Raw genomic sequence first — 21344 nt, 5'->3', positions numbered from 1 at the left:
ACATAAATCCCAACGTGACTGACTTTGATGAAGCGCGCGTCATAATAATGTATTATCTCTCTGTGACCAAGGGATTCCTGTTGGCACTCCTCGGTGGCACTGGAGCAGAGTATTGAGTTCATCCGTGACACACTGGTGTCCAACGAGGAAGAGGAGAGCCAGGGCAGGTGCACGGCAGAGGAAGGGAACACGGACATGCTTCAGGGAAAGAAGCCCATCGTGGGACTGATCGGCCCGGGCTCCAGCTCTGTGGCCATCCAGGTCCAAAACCTCCTCCAGCTCTTCAACATCCCACAGATCGCCTACTCTGCCACCAGCATGGACCTCAGTGACAAGGTATGGTACCTGACCTGTTCACTAATATTAATCCATTAAGACCTGGAACGCATCCGTGTCATATATATACACAGAGTGCCGCGATATGAGCTTGTAGATCTGCTATTTGTAGCTCAAAGATTTGCTTCTGGGGGGTCCCTGATACATAATATTTTGAGATGGGGTGTCCGCAGCCAAATCCAGCCCTTGCAGCGTTGCAGGTTCGAGTCCCGATCCTGACGACCTTTGCTGCGCGTCACACACCCATCTCTCTCACCGTTTCCTGTCAGCCTACTGTACACCTATCAATAAAGGCAGAAAAAGCCCCAAAAATAGCAGATCTTCAAGCTCGCAGCACGACATATATCTGCTATTTTGTAATAGCTACAGCATAAAATAATGGTTAAAGTGGTTCAAGTTTCCAGATAGTTTAAGCCCCTACAGTACACTGAATAAATATAGATAGCTAGATAGATGGATGGATGGATGATGGATGGATAGATGTGTCTTTCTGTCTGTGTGTATGTATCTGTGTTTGTAGTTACCCTCACTATCACCCGTTTGCACAATTCAGTTCAACTTGTAAGGCCACATATCGTGCATTTGGAAAAGTGCTCAGTGCAAAGTGCCTGCCAGTGGCTGTGGAACCGGTCATTACACAGCCAGATACATTATGCAGACAGATTAATATCTTCCTACACAAAGCTATTCTTTTCCCTACAGAGCCTGTTCAAGTACTTTATGAGGGTGGTGCCATCAGACGCACAGCAGGCCAGAGCTATGGTGGACATCGTTAAGAGATACAACTGGAGCTACGTTTCTGCGATACACACAGAGGGTAAGACCACACATACTGTACTTGCTTTACAAACTTTCACGGACATTGCATTGACTTAAATTCATTCCATATCCCCTAAATAATAATAATAATAATTTGAATTTATATAGCGCCTTTCAAAAACCCAAGGCGTTTAACAAAAAAAAAGCCTGAATAAATACATGTCTCTTCAGTGCGGACTTGAAGGAGTCCAATGTTGGCAACTGGCGAATCGCCATGGGGAGAGAGTTCCAGAGAGAGAGTTAATCAATCTAACTAGTTCAGTCCTACAGTAAATGTACATGTCCTACAGTACTATTAAGTCTCCCAAGCTTTCTTTTTCTATCTCTCTAAGCAAAAACATGCCCCAATTTAACACAAGTAATAGAATTCAAATTTTCTGCATTGAGTGTAGGGAATTTTCTTTTTGTGCCTGTTTGTGCATTTCCTAAGTGATCCAGTGGTGTTGCATCTATGAGGCGTGGCAAAATTAGCATCAATAGTAATATTGTCGCAAGGACGATCCCCAGTTTAGGAGCTTCCATGGATTTCAATGTGTATCCATTTCATTTATTCTGCTTCAAAGGATGGCCTTTTAACAATCCATTTGTTTTGATGGGGGAAATAGTGCATGCACCGCCATACTGTTAGGAGTATTAATACTATTGTGGAGTGTGATTCTGACCTGATATTGACATAGAGCTGACTCATCATTATGAGTGGGATGCCCATCTGCTTTCCAGGCTGGAAGGCCATGCATCCACCCACTGCTACTGTACTACCCTGGGGGAGAACATGAGCTAACATAAACCCCTGTCCTCACACGTCTGTCTCTCTCTCTCTCTCTCTATCTCTCTTTGGATGTGTCAGAAATCACTCGCACTATGCACTATGTAGTCAGTCCACTATAGTGAGGTTGCCTGAATATACCTGTGTAGTGAGAATTATTATATCCTATATCAGAACTCTCAGGGTTCCTCGAAGGGGTTCCAATTCCAAATGGACACTTACAGGTCAGTAACTCTTGAGAGTGTACAAATGCAACCAAATGGACCCGTAATTCCCATTTGGTTCCATTTGTAAACAAAAAAAACAGAATTGTTCCAGTCCGATCGATCACGTGATAAGAAATCAGGGGCGAGCCCCCCTTTTCTGTTCCTGGAAATCAGGGGCGATCATGTGATGTAATTAATGGCAACCCATGTAGCTGCCAGTACCCACTGAAAGTATTCATTTCATTTTCCTATATATTTCTCTACCTATAACTCTCTTTTCCACTGTAAACCCTCAGGTGAAACTCTCATCATAGGTCTTGAGCTCTCTGACCTTCAGAGCGTTTAGCTCACTACAGTGTTGTTTGGTGGGCGTCTGTGAGTGAACTACAGGTTACTGGTTGCCTGCAGGAATGTGAGATATGCAACACTCTCCCCTCCCTCAGAGACCATTCCTTGCAAGTTACTATTAGACAGTGGTGGAAAGTACATGTACTCAAGTTCTGTACTTGAGTACAATTGAATTACTTTACTGGAGTCCACCTTTTCATAATTTTTTACTTTAGACTTTTACTCCACTACATCTCAGTGACACATATTGTAATTTTTACTGAACAAGTTACTAGATTTAGACTATTATTACACAACATACATTAACCAATTAAGCCCTATTTTATACTTTTATACTTCTATATACTGTACATCTATTTAAAGAAAAAACCTACCTACAATCTCACAACATGTCGCATTGCCATTCATACTGAACTTGTAGATAAAAAATAAAATGTTTTACAAATTTTGAAAAATTGTAGGGCTTGTCCTTTGTATTTCTAAGTGTATTTTGAAGTCAATACCTATTGTACTTTTACTCAAGTAAATGTTTCAATATAGGTCTTTCACTTGTAACAGGTGGCATTGCAACTTTTGCATTGCATAAGTCAAAGCAAATCTGAGAACTTCTTGCACCACTACTTGTGTGACCGACCGCCTGCAGGAATGTGAGCCAAGCGACTCTCTGTCCCTCAGCAACCATTCCATGGTAACTATTAGAACACACAGTGTAAAACCCCAGCGCTCAGCGAGCCAACAGGGTAGAGAGCAGCTCCCAGATGGGGATGTGTGTAACTGTATGAATGGGAAGCAGGGCACTGCTGTGTGAGTTCACTCTCCCAACCTTCCCTTTATAAAGAAAAACAGGGAATTTAAGGAAACCGTTTCTACTACCGCGACGTGAGGCGGGACTACGGCTGCTATGACGCAATCGCCGTTGCGGTACAAATTGTTAAGCAAAGAGCCGTCGGCGACGGGGTCCCACCCCTTTCACTGAACGCTTTGGTTCCCATGGCGAAGTGTCTATGGAGCAGACGTTTTAGGCGCAACGTGGAAAGGGACCTTCTGGCTTAGTACAGACGGCTGCTACGGCGGCGGCTGGTTGATCTATCGAGCGCTGATCATTTCCGGTTGCCGTTGTCATCTGCCGTCGCCGTACAAAGCTTAAATATCCCAAAGATGTGTTTGGACCGTATGCCAAAGAAATATGCTATCATATGACACGAATACCTACATCTGCCTCTTTTATAGTATATAAAAAAAGTGTTTGGACCACATGCCATCGTCATGCCATCGTATGACAGAAAACATGCATTAACTACTTTAATCCTTGTGTCCCAGCGTCAAGTCGCATACACAAACTTTAGAAGGCAATCGTAGCCTATCAGGAGGGAATATGTTGATGAAATTAGAGATACTGTGTACCGCTTTGTGTGATTTTAGGGCAGAATCTGTAGGAGCAGTGTACAAAAAGGTGTTTAGCAGAAATTGGCCTCATGGTGGCGCTAGAAGAGGGTCATGTGAGAAATCAGGGCTGGAGGTTGTGGTTTGGCAGCCATGGAGTGTGTGTGCAAAGTTTGGCATGGATGCATGGGCAACGGTGCCGGAGATATGGTTTCTGCAAAAAGCAACCTCATGGTGGCGCTAGAAGAGGGGCATGTGAGCAATCAGGGCTAGAGGTTGTGGTTTGGCAGCCAAGGAGTGTGTGTGCAAAGTTTGGCATAGATAGGGGCAACAGTGCCGGAGATAAAAGTAGGGACAAAAGTGTGACGTGACGTAATGTACAGACTGACGGACGGACAGACAGCCGGTGGAGCTTTTCATAGTATCTATAATAGATCTACAAGCTTTTTGTCATTAACACTTTCTAAGCCGAAATAGAATGGGGGTTGGTAGATTAGCCGTGAAATTTCTATTATTGTATTGTGATCGAGACATAATATTATGTTTATAAACATGAGCCCGCAGCCCCTCCATCTTGAACAGCGCCGTTGTTTTTTCTTTTTTTTTTTTCCCCAGGTCAGTAACTCACCGTGATTTTCTCGATCTCCGTTGGGATAGAATGGGTGTTTTGGCCGATCATCGATCTCCCCGTGCGTTTCGCGTGCGCGATCCGTTCACGTAAATGTCCCCGCAATTAATCCATGTGTGACTCAAGAGCAGAACTGAAAATCTTCGCTAGCATAGCCCCTAGCATGGCTGCTGTACAAGCACCAGGGTACAGACAGTAACCGAATGGGATAATGTGCCTTGGAAAAGGAAAGGCCAATGACATCACTTCTGCTTCATCTCAGCCCAGCCATGAGCTATCGATGCACGAGTGGTGACTAGGGAAGGTTAGACGATCGCCGATTTTCGGATGAAAATCATTTATTTCGGTAAATACGGGAAAGTACGGGAAAAGACGATTGGCTGCCCCTCCCCCCCTAGGAAGTTCGATATAGTACGGTTTTAACATTAAGGGGCTCCCCGTGGCTTGGAAAGGGTTAAGTGGGTAATAATCCTTATAACTGGGTTCCACACACTGTTAATGTAAATGTGTTAACCCATTTAGGCCTAACCTATAGTTAGGCCTAAATCAGAAATTAGCCTACAAAAACAAATATGTTGCTACATACTGTACATGTACTGTAAGCCCCTCCCATACACCAAAATGTGTTCCCGGCCTGAATGTAACAATTGTCTTTACCGACCCATTTGGTTACAGTTGTACTGTGTTGGGCAGCAGCATCTCAGAAGGTAGAGAGACTGCTTGGGAATCGGAAGGTTTCCGGTTCCATCCCCATCTCCCCCTGGCTTTGTGTCAAAGTGTCCTTGAGCAAGACACTTCATCATCTTGGCTGTTAAATCAGTGAATTTTTCTGCCCGCCGGTCATCACACAATGACGAGGCTTTGCTGTGAAGTATGCCATTCTGCTTTGCTTGGGGGAAGACTTTGGGTGTCTCGCTTTAATGCAAAAATCATCCCACATCCCACTCCTATGATGACAATGCCATTTTCAAGCGGGCTTTCAAGCATTACATGCACAAGCCTGAAGTAAAATGACCAGCCTAGACATGCATGCAATAGCGCAGCACAGACACAGACACCGTTCCCTCTCCCATTTGGAAAACATTAAATGTTTATAAAAAATTATACAATTTCTATATTTTTTTATATTTTGAAATGGCTATTTTGGAAAACCGTAGCATTCATAATGTTTTCTGAAAATCGATGAATGTAATGCACATCGTTAAAGTGCTTTGGATAAAGGCACCGTATAAATGCACCATTTACCATTTACAAATGCATACATTAATTCTGTAATCCGGGAATTGTTTCATGAAGAAATCATATATTTTTACCAATCTTTATGGTTGAGTATATTCATTCAGGTGGCCTCCCTGCTCTTCCATTGAAGTATTTTGACCCTGTGGTGGAGTAAGACACATGACCTACTGGTTGACAAATAGCCTGAAGCTCAAAACACAATATCTCCCTTTTGCAAGCGGGGGTTCCGTCTTAGTTCAGTGGTAGGAATTTTGTCTCCCGTGTTTGAATCTTGCGATGGACATAAATCTTACGAATTGCAGCCATGGATATCTGGATATAACATGGATATCTTTTTCTATCCACGGACTAGAAGGATGGCTTTTTATCTTCATAAGTCTGAGCCTCACACCCCCGTCACTCTCCCACGGCGAGAACAGATTTGCATAGCAACAGAAATTAGGTGACCTGATTTTGTTGAGAACGGGGGAGTCTACCCCTGACAGTTCATGTACAGTAATGGGGACACACAGCAGATTCTGTGCACACTTCACCGACATGTTTTTGCTGTGTACAGACAAATATACAGTATATACAAAAGTCAACCTGCTGGTAGCGCTTTAATAAGCCAATGTGAAAATGGTAGCATTTGTTCCTCGACATAGAGGGAATTTGCGTGCAAACTTTCACGGAAATCGAATGCAACGTTCATGATTTGAGGCATTTTGTCCAAAACGGACCAATCCTGCAAACAGCCTGGATATCGGACAGATCGTTTTGATCACATGAGGCTGATTTGCAAAATGTGAAGTAGTATTTCTTCCTCTGCCTAGTGGGAATGTGCGTGCACAATTTCACCAAAATTGCATGCTGTGTTCATGAATTTGTTCAAAACGGACCAATCCTGCAAACTTTGGAAGCTCTCTGTGACCTTCAGAGCATCTTAGCCAATCAGATATGGAGAATCAGACAGATCCATGTTGATCACATGACTATAGAGATACTGTCTACAAATTTGCGTGATTACTATTGTAAAAAAGAAATGTTTTGGAAAATCTGTCTCATGGTGGCGCTATAACAGGCCCATGTGAAAAAAGTGAGTCAGAGTTTCTGAATTGGCACCCAGGGTGTGTGTGTGCACAGTTTGGCAGCAACCGGGCCAACGGTGCCGGAAATTAGCTGGTAACAGACAGACGGACACACACGTGCACGGGCGGACACACGGATGGACGGACAGGGTGCAAAATATATAGTCCTGGCCATGCCTTTCGGCCTGGTGGAGACAAAGATATAAAACAAATGTAGAAAAACGAATGTATGCAGGTACTTCCTTCGCCTATGTGTAGTTTGCAGAAAATTTGATTTATCAAGCAGTTTGTGAGATTAGCCCTGGACAAAACGTTTTTTTTTTTTTTTTTTTTTTTTTTTTTTTATGAAACACAAAACATACAGACAGACCCATTTGTAGACTGCTACAGAGCTACGCTGTAAAAAAACGCATGTTCTTTCCCAACAGGGAATTACGGTGAGAGTGGCATGGAGGCATTCAAAGACATGGCTGCAAAGGAAGGGATCTGCATCGCCCACTCCGACAAGATCTACAGCAACGCCGGGGAGAAGAGGTTCGACAAGCTGCTGGAGAAACTGCGGGGTCACCTGCCCAAGGCCAGGGTGGTGGCCTGCTTCTGCGAGGGCATGACCGCCCGCGGCATACTGATGGCCATGAGACGCAGGAACCTGGTGGGAGAATTTCTCCTGGTTGGAAGGTTAGAGGTGGCACACACATACAGTACATACACCTGTAATGTACTGTACTATACCATACTCAGTGTTGTAATAGTCTTGGGTCGCGCGCCCCTGCCGCCCCATATCTTTTCTAAGCAGGGGTCTCGCCTCTCACGCAAACGGACATGCATTGATCCCAAACCCACCAAGATCACCAACGCTTTAGTGTTACAAAAGGATGTTTTAACAAAGATACAAACCTATATGCGTATCAATAGACCTGTATAGTAGGTGTTGAGCGACGTTCGAGGGACGTCTCTAGATAAGCGACCCCCCAAACATTGAATCACTATTGCACCACTGACCGTACTATTTATGTGTGCGTCTGTCTATCTGTGCTCACAAACATACAGTACAAAAGCAATGCAGTTTTTTTCTGCGTTTGATGTTCATGCTTGTATTTGTCATGGCCCTCTTTGTCTTGTAGGCCTACTGTCCATGTGGTGTCTGTTATCAAATGAATATATTAAGTAAGTTTGGATTCAAAAGTGTTAAAAATGTTTGCTGATTTGTGTAAACACATATTTAATTTTAGATGTCAATTGCTACTGGCTCCATCTTTCATCAACATCATCATCAACATCATGATCAGCATCATCATCCTGTTCATCACAGCCATGACTACTCGTCGATCCTTCCCCCAGTTGCATAACCAGGTAATTAATAATAATAATAATAGACGTCTATTATTATATACAATCTTGCGCAAATTGTCTTACGCTCTGCTAACAAATCATTGGGTTTCATCCTTTGGGGGGTTCATCCTTTGGGGTGTACAGCAAATTCCATGACAAACCATTCAGTAAGGTTTCTTGTTTTGGACAAAGTGATGGACAAACCAATTAACCAAATGACATCGCCATCCTTAACCAGGGCAAAAGATCTGTACAGGCAGACTGTAAAGTATAATATTCAATCATTTATTGCCCAAACCAACTTACAGTGCATTTGGAATTTGTTTAGGTGTGCTCAGACTTAACAGCAATAACAAGAAGAATGTTGAAGTAACATTTGCAATAGGGTGACCAATTGTTCCTATATTTCCAAACTTTGAATCCTCATAATAATACAGTATCTGGCTTAAAGTCCTGTTCGCAATTTGGTGTTAGGGGAGTTTCTCACCTGAACTGAGTCAGTGGGTCCCTAGACATGAAAAATCACCGAGGTGCTCGTCCGCCATAGTGCCAGGAATGGCGCAATGGCCAAATCAAATATGGCTGCCATCGGCTATGATGAAAATCCAACTTTTCTGTTTCTGGGAGTATATGCACATGTAATACCTCTATTTGGACTAATTGTGGTGTGGGGAATTCATTTCTGATATTGTTTTGACCATTTTGGGCGATTTGGACCTCAAAAGGTCATGGTCAAGGTCATTTTGCTATTCCGAAGGCCGTGGGCCATAACTTGGCCATTGTTAGGAGTAAAAACGGGTGCAGTAGGTCTAAATCAACTAATGCTGACATGTATAATTCATTTCTGACATTGTTTTGACCATTAAGGATCATCTTGTCTTTGAAATATCAATGTCAATGCCATTTTCTAAAAACGATTTTGTTCATTACTTGCACTTTTATAGTATTTTTTGTAAGTTTGTTACTATTTTATAGTAAGTTTGTTTTGTTTATAACAAAAGACATACTAGTGGGAATACAACAAGTAAACATCCACATTTAACTTTAAAGGGGGGTTTTAAATGGGTGTTTAAATGAGCAAATAAGACTATTTACGAATAAAAGTGACAAATAAAATCACACAACAAAAGCACACACAAAATTAAATAACAATTTCCCTCAAAGTGCACCATATTGGGATTGTGTGCATCCAAGTTAGTATGATGTGTTTTTACAGGATGTATTCAGCAAGGCAGCCATATCCTCGAGAGTTAAAGTGTCCCTTGCATCCGTCCATGTTCCATTGGTTCTAGTCTTTCCTCAGGTTCCTTGGCTGTTGCAAGCAGGTGGCAAGACATGCACTAGAAAGGTGTCTTGATGGTCTCAGGCAGCAGTTGTACTTCTCTGCTACCAATGCTGTCTTGTTCTGTCAAGGTCTTTGCCTCTCCAAAGTTTGTTAGATATTGTATTCGGTCAGAAGCCATAGCTGCATGCTTAGTCCCCACCTGGCCCATGCAGTCATCTCCAGTTTCCAAGGCATATGTCCCCTGATCACTGTCTTGGATAGTGGTGCTCCAAGATGAGAGACTGCTTGATGCTGTAGAAGCATGTGCCGCTGCACACCTAGTGCCATACTGCTACCAGATCTACTTAATCCCCAGTGCTTGGAAGTATCACTACGACAACTCTCTGGGGTCCACTCATAATCCTGGCGACCCATTATTCCCTCCATTAGGTTAGGGTTATGGGTAGGTTTAGTTATAATAGGGCCAGTTGACTCCACATGTACCAGCAGCTTGGTGACAGCCTCCTCAATCTAGTTCAATCTTTGGGATCTCTTCACCTCCAGCCCCTTTTGCAGGGAGCCACTCATCATCATCAGAGATAACAGAGTCGATAGACGCACCCATCCCTCATCAACTTTACAAATTCTGGGTGTCTGAGGAGAACAAACAGCTCTCCAGCTGTGTGTTCGGAATATGGTGTCCATTCAAGCTTGTGGTGATGTAGGTAGAACGGCTGCCTTGGAATCTGAAGGTTCCAGGGTCGATTTATGTCTCCTCCTGCTTATTTGTCGAAGTGTCCTTAAGCAAGACACTGAACCCCTAACTGCTCCCGATGAGCACCGCCACCTTGCATGGTTTCTTGGTGTGAATGTATGTGTGAATGTGTGTGTTAATGGGTGAATGTGAAATACATTGTACAGCGCTTTGGAGAAGAGCGCTATTTACTGTAAATGCAGTCCATTTACCATTATCAGCTCTGTTGTCTCTGTTGATGATGTCGCTAGTGGAGAAGAGATCCCAGACATCTTGAATAGGATTGAGGAGGCTGACACCTGGTGCATGTACAGCCTCCAATATAACTAAGCCTATCCCTAACCTCCACTAACCTAATGGTCAGAATAATGGGATGTCGGAACTATGAGCGGACCCCAGAGAGTTGTTGTCTCCTTCACATTACTGCTATACTACACCCCATATTTCCAAGCACTGGGGATGAAGGAGATCTGGCAGCAGTATGGCACTGGTGAGACTCACTTGCACTGCATCAAGCAGTCTCATCTTGGAGCACCACTAGCCAAGACGGTGATCAAGGCACATATGCCTTGGAGACAGGAGATGACTGCATGCATGGGCCAGGTGAGGATTAAACATGTAGTTATGGCTTCTGACCGAGTACAATGTCTAACAAACTTTGGAGAGGCAAAGACCTTGACAGAACAAGACACAGTATTGGTAGCAGAGAAGTACAACTGCTGAGACCAACAAGGCACCTTTCTAGCGCATTTCTTGCCACCTGCTTGAACAGCCAAGGAACCTGAGGAAAGACTAGAACCAATGGAACATGGAACAGGGCATGACATAAAGGCTTGTCCTGTTGTCCGGGACAAGTGCCCATATTATGGAGTGGAGGGAGCAAGGGGGGTCATTAGCCGTCCTTTTGTTATTATTTCAATGTATGACATTTTTATCCGGACAAGTGACTTTTGTCTCCGGACAAGTGAATGGGAAATATACTTGTCCAAAGGACAACTGCCTCAAAAAGTCAATGTCAAGCTCTGATGGATGGAAGGAGCACTTTGACTTTAGTACACTCCTGCCATGTCTGAAGCAAGACACTTGACACTGATGGAGTTCTGTGCATCATATTTTGCCATGGAACAATGCCAAATCTATCCTGTAAAAACACCTCATACTAACTTGCATGCACACAATCCCAATATGGTGCACTTTGAAGGAAATTGTTATTTAATTTTGTGTGTGATTTTGTTGTGTAATTTTATTTGTCACTTTTATTCGTAAATAGTCTTATTTGCTCATTTAAACACCCATTTTAAACCCCAATTTAAAGTTAAATGTGGATGCTTACTTGTTGTATTTCTCACTAGTATGTCTTTTGTTATAAACAAAACAAACTTACTATAAAATAGTAACAAACTTACACAAAATACTATAAAAGTGCAAGTAATGAACAAAATCGTTTTTGAAAAATGGCATTGACATTGATATTTCAAAGACAAGATGATCCTTAATGGTCAAAACAATGTCAGAAATGAATTATACATGTCAGCATTAGTTGATTTAGACCTACTGCACCTGTTTTTACTCCTAACAATGGCCAAGTTATGGCCCACGGTCTTCGGAATAGCAAAATGACCTTGACCATGACTTTTTGAGGTCCAAATCACCCAAAATGGTCAAAACAATATCAGAAATGAATTCCCCACACCACAATTGGTCCAAATAGAGGTATTACATGTGCATATACACCCAGAAACAGAAAAGTTGGATTTTCCTCATAGCCGATGGCAGCCATATTTGATTTGGCCATTTGCGCCATTCGTGGCACTATGGCGGACGAGCACCTCTGTGACTTTTAATGTCTAGGGACCCACTGACTCAGTTCAGGTGAGAAACTCCCCTAACACCAAATTGCGAACAGGACTTTAAGCCAGATACTGTATTATAATGGGTGTAAATGAAGAATGATCACATCCTGACTAGATCACTTTCATGGGTCTGAGTAGGAAGAGCGTTTTTTTTTTCAGCTTTACTGGAGCGTACATGCACAACACTATTAATACATTGTTCTTATGAAGTATGTCACAATCTGAAAGTTAGGGTTAAACAGTCTGCTTCCCTAAACAGATTAAATGCTGATTGTTCTTCACACATCATTACATAGCATGCTTCAACCCTTCACTAAAAATACCACAATGTGGTGAAGATGACGCATTTATTAAGAGATGGTGTTTTAAACTGAGAAAACAAAGGAATATGTCATGACTTTTTTTCTCGAGGCAATGACCCAACACCCTTTGAAATGACTCACACTATTCATAGACCCCTTTTATCCATATTAACACTGGCATCCCTTCAAAATCTTAGAAATAAATATCTTTATAATATCTAATAAAAACACTAAAATTAAGTATCTATAGGGCTTAAGTGGTTCATTTAGAGATGAATAATGGAAGGACTGAGGACAAAACTACAGAAAGGCAAACTGCAGAAAGAGAGAGAGAGAGAGAGAGAGAGAGAGAGAGAGAGAGAGAAAGAGAGATAGATGGAAAAAAAAGCTTCAATAAAGAGGGAAGGGGGATGATGAGTTAGCTGAGAATGGCATGCTTTATTTTAAGGTTCTGGCCTCTAGTTCAGCCTCATCCCCTGGTGTGTTAGAAAAGCTTCTCTTCTCATTAGGAAGAATACTATATGTAGGCTGTCTCTCAAACCTGACAGCAGCAAACATGAAATAACCTTGAACTACATACCGTACTGCTCTGAACTACTCCATGCTCTGTAAGATTGTGGGTTTGCTTCATTCAGTTTGTGGGGGCGATGCTCATTATGATGTGTTGGAGCTCATTTATCTCCCCGTGTGTTGTCTTGTTTACGGTTCTTTTTGCTTTGATTTTTGGGACAGCCGAGATGTTCTACTCGCCTTATTGCGACTCTGAAGTTAAATAGGCCTAATCTCATTTATGTGGATGTCAGTATGAATATCATGCAAACACACACGCGCACGCACGCACGCACGCACGCACACACACACACACACACACACACACACACACACACACACACACACACACACACACACACACACACACACACACACACACACACACACACACACACAATGGTTTAACATGTATAAACCTCAGTGGTCCAATTAAGACTGCGGTGGCCTCATTTATAAAAACGAAAATGTTTTTCTCATGATCCAAGCCAAGTCATTGAAGAGTAGTCTGGGACCGCTTCCAATTTCGGGCTTTTGATCCGGTCGGGAGCGGAAGACGTGTTACGTCATTTTGGAGTCAACACTTTGGCCGGAACTACCGACCGGAATCAGTTTTAATAGCTGAGACGAGAGTCGCTTTGTTTTGGTTCCGCCTGTTTGTTTCCCCAAACCCTATGTAAACGCTGTAGTAGTGTCGGTTCTTGCCAGTCGCTGCGAGTTGGACTAAAATATGGATATACCAAAGGAACTATTCCAAGAAGTACTTGACGAAACTTGTCGAATACATCAAATTACTAAAATGAAGCCACTACAGCGGCTTTGCATTAGAAGTTTAATTGACGGAAGAGACGTTTTCGCTTGCTTACCAACTGCCTTCGGTAAAAGTCTAATATTTCAATCGTGGCCAACGGTATGCAATCTTCTAGGAATCCATTTTTCCACCCAATGGCCGAAAGATGGAATTGTGATAGTTGTCTGTCCTCTTCTCTCGATCATGGAGGATCAAGTCCAGCTACTAAACTCCAAAGGCATCTCTGCGGCTTGTGCAGGCAAACAGACGGACATTGACGAGAGAATTTTAAAGGGAGAATTCTCCATTGTTTTTGGCTCAGCTGAACTTTTCGTTGGAAACGAATACTGGAGAGATGCTCTACAAACACCTTTATTTCAACACCGTTTAGTTGGCATAGCAGTGGATGAGGTTCACACTGTGATTCAGTGGTGAGTAATTCGCAAGACATTACAAACAGAATAATAGTGTATATTATATATATTTTTTTAATGATAAAATGGGGAGATGATGAATATTCAAATGTCTTGCTTATGCAAGACTGTCGTGCTTTATGATAACTGGCCTCGTATACTACTACTACTACTACTACTACTAATAATAATAATATTAATAATAATAAACACATCAACCCAGTGGGCTAAAGAACAACACACTTACTATGAGAGGATTGATTGATAGGAGAGACAGATAAGGGGTTTTGTTAACAGAAATAAGATTATTCACTGACTGTATTGTCATATAGTAGTCCACGATTAAATATCGCTTTTCATATGTTGTAAGCAATATTTATCAATTATTATTTCATATGCTTTATGAAATAATGTCCTCTTATTATTACAAATGCTGTTATCAAATACAATTCACATTTTCTAAAACTCATTTTCACAACTTCTGTTGTGTGCTACTGCTATGGGTTGAGCTGAAAGTACCCTGCTGGTCTGTGATTAATATTTATGCATTGTTATGTTTGACAATTATGTGTCTTTCTTCAACAGGGGCCAGGGAAAAGGCGGTGGAGCACCTTTTAGGAAATGGTGTGGCCTTGTAGGTGAACTTCGTTCCCTGCTCCCCAAACGTGTTCCAGTGTTTGCAGCCACAGCTACAGCATCACAGAAGACCAGACTGGAGCTAATCAAAATCATGGGAATGCAGGGCTGTATTGAGATTAAGGTGTCTCCAGATCGGCCAAATATCAGGCTTGCTGTAAAGAAGGTGCAATCCGATGCAACAAAGACATTTGCATGGTTGTGTGAGGAACTGAAAACAAATGGACCAAGAGCAGACAAAATCCTCATATACTGCAACACCATTTCAGATTGTGCAAAACTATATAAAGATGTTTTTAAAACATCTCTGGGAAAGTCTTTTTGCTATCCACTAGGTGCAAACGATGTATCTGGCAATAGGTTAGTGGATATGTACCATTCTGCAACTGCAGATGATGTAAAACAAGATATCACCAACTCCCTGAAAGACCCAGCCTCCACTCTCAGAGTGGTAATTGCCTCATCTGCACTAGGAATGGGAATTGACTTAAAAGGTTTTAATATGGTAATCCACTATGGACCACCAAGGGAAATTGAAGACTACATGCAGGCCATTGGGAGAGCAGGGAGAGATGGTGCAGACTCCCACTCTCTAATCTTGTATCATGGCAATCAATTACAGTGGGTGTCTGACCAGATGCAAAATTATGTGTCCGCCACAACTTGCCGCCGTGTCAAATTGCTTCATCTGTTTGATGAGGAAAAGGTAAAGCCAATTTTGCCAGGGCATGGATGTTGTGATGTTTGTGCCAAGTCATGTAAACTGGGTTCTGATTGTGTTGAAACATGCAATGGCAGACCTAGTATGATGGAAATACATGCAGATGAGAACCCAGAAGGCAGGAAAAGAAGTGTCAGCAATGCACAAAAAAAACAACTGAAAATGCATTTACAGAACATTGTAGAAGGCATGGCAGGACCGGCACTTCCCTGCACAGTGTCTTTGTACAGCTGCTCATCAAATCCTGACTCCAGTCACCAGGAGTTGATGTCAGAGGTGGTTACTAACAGCTGTACTTTGTTCTCAGTGGAGGACATTTTTAAAAACACTCAAGTGAGCACCTTGGCACAGGCACAACATATTTTACAAGTTCTCTGTGATGTCTTTCATGACATAGAGCTGGAATGAATATCACAAAATTATACTGTCAAATGTGTATGCCAATCTACCCTGTAAATCTAGTTAAATAAAATGCTTGGTTCACAAACCTCAAAAGTCTTTGTCCAGTTATACCATTCACATTTGGGGGCTTACCTTTACACACTCACATAAATCTCTATGCATACAGTTTCAATTTAAATTGATGGAACCTTATGTATTGGATAATAACACATTGGTCTAAATATGCATTGAAAACACAGCAACTCAGTGTGAGCTTGTATTTATTTATTAATTCACATTGACAGTGTCAAGTGATGTGTTGTAGCAGCAAGCAGGAAACGGCATTGGACATGGAAATAATCGATTCACATGGGAAATTAAATGAAATACACAAGGAAGTTACATTTTCAACTGGTCTGGGTTGAATATGCAGTACTATGTATTTTATCTGCAATTAATTTGGTAATGAATCATGAACAGACTACAACCATAGTAAATGAGACTGTACAGTGCATGGTCAACAGAGATTGAGTGAATTATAGTATAGAATGGGGTGCCCAAAAGGTAGATTGTGATCTACCAGTAGATCACAAAGGCTGTGCAGGTAGATCACATGACATGCCCTAAAAATATATAATTAAAATGTAAAGAAGAATATCACATCTGTCACTTGAATTAAGGTGACTGATAGAATGGGGTACCCTTCTCAAGTATGCAAACCACCCAATAAAATGCTTTATCAAGAGTCAGTAGCATTACAATAACCACAAAACATACAACTTCCATACAGAATGGGATGAAGACCTTTTCCCACACTATTTCCCATTTCAAGTGTGTTACACCAGTGCCACTATTCTAAAGCCACCTCAGGTACATCTTTATTGGGGTGGGTAGATCATGTCGAGCTGGTCATTTTAAAAGTAGCCCTCAAGTCAAAAAAGTGTGGGCACCCCTGGTATAGATTATCATTTGCCTCTAAACCACTATAGATCAAAAGTTGAACAAAAGGATTTTCAAATAAATACTGCTTATAGACACAAAATGGTGTGGCCTTCAGAAATTATTCTAAGTAGTACTTCTTTGAAAACCCCTTTTTGTTAAGTTCCTACCTGTATCACCAGAGGAGCCACTGATCCCTGCAACGTTCTCGTTTTAACAGAATAAGTGTTATAAACATTATATATTCATGCATTCTAAGTTTGTTTTTATCAGTGACATATACACACAAACGCACACACGTATTGAAGTGCATTTAGTTGAGTACTGTACTTTACTAGAATATTTCAGGGGTCATCAATGTGTCCGTACTCCATACACAGACAAATGTTTCCGTCCGTGGCTAATTATAGATTTGGTTCTCAAATAACATTAATTTGTCAGTCTCCATGTTTTCTTCAGAATTTGTAGCACACTGATTTACTATAACACAATTTATGGCACACTAGGACTCCACTATAACAGGGTTTGGGTTCTCCTCACAGATGAGTAAGCCTGGCTATGCGAGGCTACTAGGACAGTGGTATTTTCAAGGACTCACATTACTCTTGAGACTGTACTAATGGAACCAAATGGACCCATAATGTTCCATTTGGTTCCATTTGTATACTCTCAGAGTAACATACCTGTATTGGTCATTTAGCGCTGGCTCTTTAGTTTGTCTATTGATTTTGTAGGTCTGTGGCATATAGAAAATGTCCACCAAAAGTCAGCATGGCGGTGACCCCTGGAATATTACTATTTTTGGATACTTACGGATTTCAGTCCACTACGTTTTCATACATTTCTGTGATGAGAAAAATGAAATTCTGATTAACACACACACACACACACACACACACACACACACACACACACACACACACACACACACAGACACACACACACACACACACACACACACACACACACACAGGGAAACAGGTAGCCGTTATTACATTGCAGTTGTTCATTTGTTGTCATTTGTTATTTGATTGGGGGGGGGGGGGACTGCCACTTAATAGACAGCAGAGAGGAACTGATCAATAAAGGCCACTAAAGTTCCTTTGTGGGCCATCAGTCTTTTTTCATTGACCCATCTTTTGACATCAGCTTGTTTCAGATCACGGACTGGGTTTGCCTTCTGATTTTTATAGCCACTGTAGGACCTTCCTGCCGTAAAACCAAACACCTTGTGATTATGAAGAATTTCAGCCATGACTGTGATGTCTGCCTCTTTGTTTGCAGATGCGTGTTTACCAGACTCGGGTCTGATCTCACAGCCTTGGTCAAAACCTTCCACAAAATCTTTCATCTCACCAAGGGTTCTGCTCATGGTCTGTGCAATGGGAAACTGTACATTTGCCCCAATCCGTGAGATGCACTTCTTGGTGTAGAGCACATGATGTTCACAGTTAAGGTCCATAGACATGTTATTGCCGGCCTGTCCACTGGGGTTTACTGTGCGGTTCCACTTGAGACGGTGGGCTTCACTAGGGCTGAGGAGGGCTTGGAGGTCGAATTGAAGTTTCAGAGCTTCAAGGCTGTAACGGCGCCGGTCTGCCTGTTTGAAATACAGCATCTTGAACTTCCACAGGCGACATATCCGCTCTCCATCACCCTCCTTTATTGCGTCCTGAAAGTCGCGTTCCAGTAACGCCATCTTCAGGAAAGCAGAGTGGTAGTTGAAAACCCCATCTGTCATTGAAACTGACCTCTGTGGTTCTGTTGCGGATGGTCTGCCATGGTCTGTGCAGGTGAAATCATGGACCTTAACCTCGTGTTGTGTCAGGTGTTCCAAAGTTTTGAATGGCGGATGGCTGCAGTCATCAAATCGGCACTTGAAACTTTCCTCAAGCTCAGTGCTAGCTTCGCTTGCAGAGTACACAGTGATACTTTCCTTCATGATGTAACTGGATACAATTTTTGACATTTCATTATTAAACCACTCCTTTTCATCTGCAACCGTCAGAAAATCACTTGGTGGGTTGTTTTTTGTAGGAGAGTCATCTTTTGACTCCATGCCAAAGTGATCAAGGGTAGCTGTCAATAACAAGGCATCCGTCACATCATGAATGAAAGTATCATTTGGTCTGTAGTGGTCTCCAAGTGCCGACTTGTTGACGTTTTTCCTGTTTATTTTGTTCTTCAGATGGTACAGTGTGCCGATGTCAGTGGCGGAAGATGTGTCATAAAAGTTTTTGAAGATCACATCATTGAAATTCATACTGCAGTGGAAGTCAGCCACTGCAGGTATGATTCCATCCTGTCTTGCTTTCTTGGAGTTGCTGTTGTTGATGGAATTGATGGCTTTGTCGGAATTTTGCTTTGTAAGCTGATCTCCAGAAACTGTGACTCTGATGGGTTTCATAACGTTTTGTCCGTACATTTCACCTGGAATATAGGGCACGTATCTGTCATTTATGTGCTGAATAGTGCTGATCATGTCTTCTGATTTTTTTTCGTCGACATCAAGCAACCCCAATGGTATAATTTTTGTTTTCTGGGACATGGTTTGTGAATACTGATGGGGCAAATGCCAGTTGACGTTGTCCTTAAACTTAGCAAAAGTGGGAAAAAGGCTGACCACCACTCGACCAACTAATTCTTGGAATTCCGTTAGGAGATAGTTGTTGTCCAGATCACTGGGAATCAGTTCCTCGAATGGGACATCGAGCACTGATCGGTGCGTCTCATCCGAAAGATGGGCTGCACTGACTCTCTCCCGGTTTGCTAACATTAGTAGCCAGTGGTAGTCCAGTCGTTGATGAGCCATTGTCAGTGTGTGGGGTCTGACAGACCGATCCAGGTTGTCCATAGTGAGTTGGAACGGCAATTGTGTTGGTGGTGGAGAGGCCTGTAGATGAAAGAACATAATGAATGGTTTAGTTTAGATTGAGACTTGAACAGTGTTATTTTATGCTGCTTCTTCAACATGGTTCACATTTAAAGAAATCTACAAAATGTGGCAATCAATGATGATATAAATGTAAAATCAAGGCAATACCTGTATATCAGAAGTTGAGGTAGTGGGCTCTGGTAATGGGGTTGGACCCTCGGGCTCTGCTGTTGAGGTGGTGGGTTCCTCCACATTTCCATCTTCTGCTGGACGATCTGAATGTTCTGATTGTTCGTCAATATCCATCCACTCATCATCATCATCTGGCCTCTCATCAATGCCGCCATGTTCCACATCTGTTCCCTCACACGTTTGTTTCCACTGCAGGAGTTCTTTGTCATAGCTTGCAGCCATGTCTTTGAGTTTATTCAGGGTCTGTTTGTATGAGACACACATCCCTTGTGCCCGAAACCGCTGAAAACTACGTTTTGTGGCTCCTGCATGTCGTAATAGAAGTGAATTTCGGAACATGGGTGCACACATGCGCCGTGAGCGAGCATGTAGCATCATTGCTCCAGCCATTGTTGCAATGCGTTTCTTCGTTTTGCCCTCAGTGGTGTCACTAGGTGTGGGCTCATTCATTGTTATTGAAGTAACACATTCAATGACCTTGAGCAATGTAGGTGCACTGCTTTTCCACTCCTCAACCAAGTCCTCCCAATGGAAGTTGTTCAGTGACTGGAGAGAGGTCTTCCTTAAGATGGAGCCAAATGCAACACGTGTGATTGCCTCACACTCTTGTTTTAAGTGCTTCATCACCTCTTTAATGAGCAAGTCACGGAGTGAGGGTACTGCCATGATGTCATTTGGCAGGCTTTTGTAATTACCCCGTGCCACATGGTGTGATATCTTCTGAAGTGGGCCCATCTTAGGAACAATCTTCCTATATCTGCGAATCCTGCTATATCGTCGCATGACAGCTGGTGAGGGAGGTGGCACCGGAGAAATGTCCATCTGTGTATTAAAAAGTTAAGGCAATGAACACTTACGTATGTATCACATACTTAACATAGTACAGTGACAATACACCAATTGTTACATTTTGGAAAAATACAAACCTGGACAGTTTCTGGGGATGTGAGTGGAGTGGTAGCTTTTGTTGGTGGTGTTGTTGCAGTAGGCGTCTTTTCTGAAAGGATAACCTAATGGAACAAAAACATATAGTCGTAGGCCAATCAAAAACTTCATGTGTTATTCCCAGTTTATAGCAATCCCCCTCACTCCTGATGAACTATTACATTTAAATGTAATTGTAAAATAGGTTTATGTTTCACTTATTGTATTGCACTTAAGCAGTTATTACCTTTTTCAGTCCAGTCACAATTTCTGAAGTGGAAGTTGCAGAATAAATGTCCTCAGGGACTATCGGCATCTGTGTATTACATAGACGAGTAGAATAACAATGAGAAACTTAACACATCAACAACAGTGGCTCTATATCACATTATTTAGGGGGGGAAAAATAACATCAACCTGGACAGATTCAGGGACAGTTAGTGGAGTGGTAGTTTCGGTGATGTCAGCAGATGATGACGATGATGCAGTAAGTGTCTTCGCTAAACGGCCCTTAGGATCACGCTAAAGGCACAAAAACATTTTGGACAAAAACATTACATCTACCCAGTTTAGTCTCCGACAGACAACCCCCCTGGCTTACAATGGATGCAGTGGATAACAAAATAA

General features: G+C 42.2%; 2 protein-coding genes across 2 annotated transcripts in view; one reads left to right on the top strand and one right to left on the bottom strand.

The window, feature by feature from the left end:
• The window catches only part of LOC308304661 (metabotropic glutamate receptor 5-like), a gene marked incomplete at both ends in the record, with an annotated part of 49569 nt that overhangs the window by 3536 nt on the left and 24689 nt on the right, over positions 1-21344 (top strand). Inside the window, 3 exons of the mRNA XM_080749285.1 lie at positions 72-336; positions 1039-1153; positions 7221-7470. Coding sequence (XP_080605411.1) covers positions 72-336; positions 1039-1153; positions 7221-7470 — 630 coding nt within the window. The remainder of the gene's footprint in view (positions 1-71; positions 337-1038; positions 1154-7220; positions 7471-21344) is intronic.
• Positions 17781-21056, bottom strand: LOC308304058 (uncharacterized protein; the record flags this gene model as incomplete). Its single annotated transcript, XM_080748617.1, has 4 exons — positions 20965-21056; positions 20720-20803; positions 19770-20615; positions 17781-19619 (listed from the first exon to the last, which is right to left on the bottom strand). Exons 1-4 carry the CDS (start codon positions 21031-21033, stop codon positions 17781-17783), a joined length of 2838 nt encoding a protein of 945 aa, XP_080604743.1. The 5' UTR covers positions 21034-21056.

The sequence above is a fragment of the Nannobrachium achirus genome, assembly GCF_963921795.1.
Source record: "Nannobrachium achirus genome assembly, chromosome: 19".
Classification (NCBI taxonomy): Eukaryota; Metazoa; Chordata; class Actinopteri; order Myctophiformes; family Myctophidae; genus Nannobrachium; species Nannobrachium achirus.
Note: the sequence above shows the minus strand (reverse complement) of the source record. Positions and strands in the feature narration are given on the sequence as shown.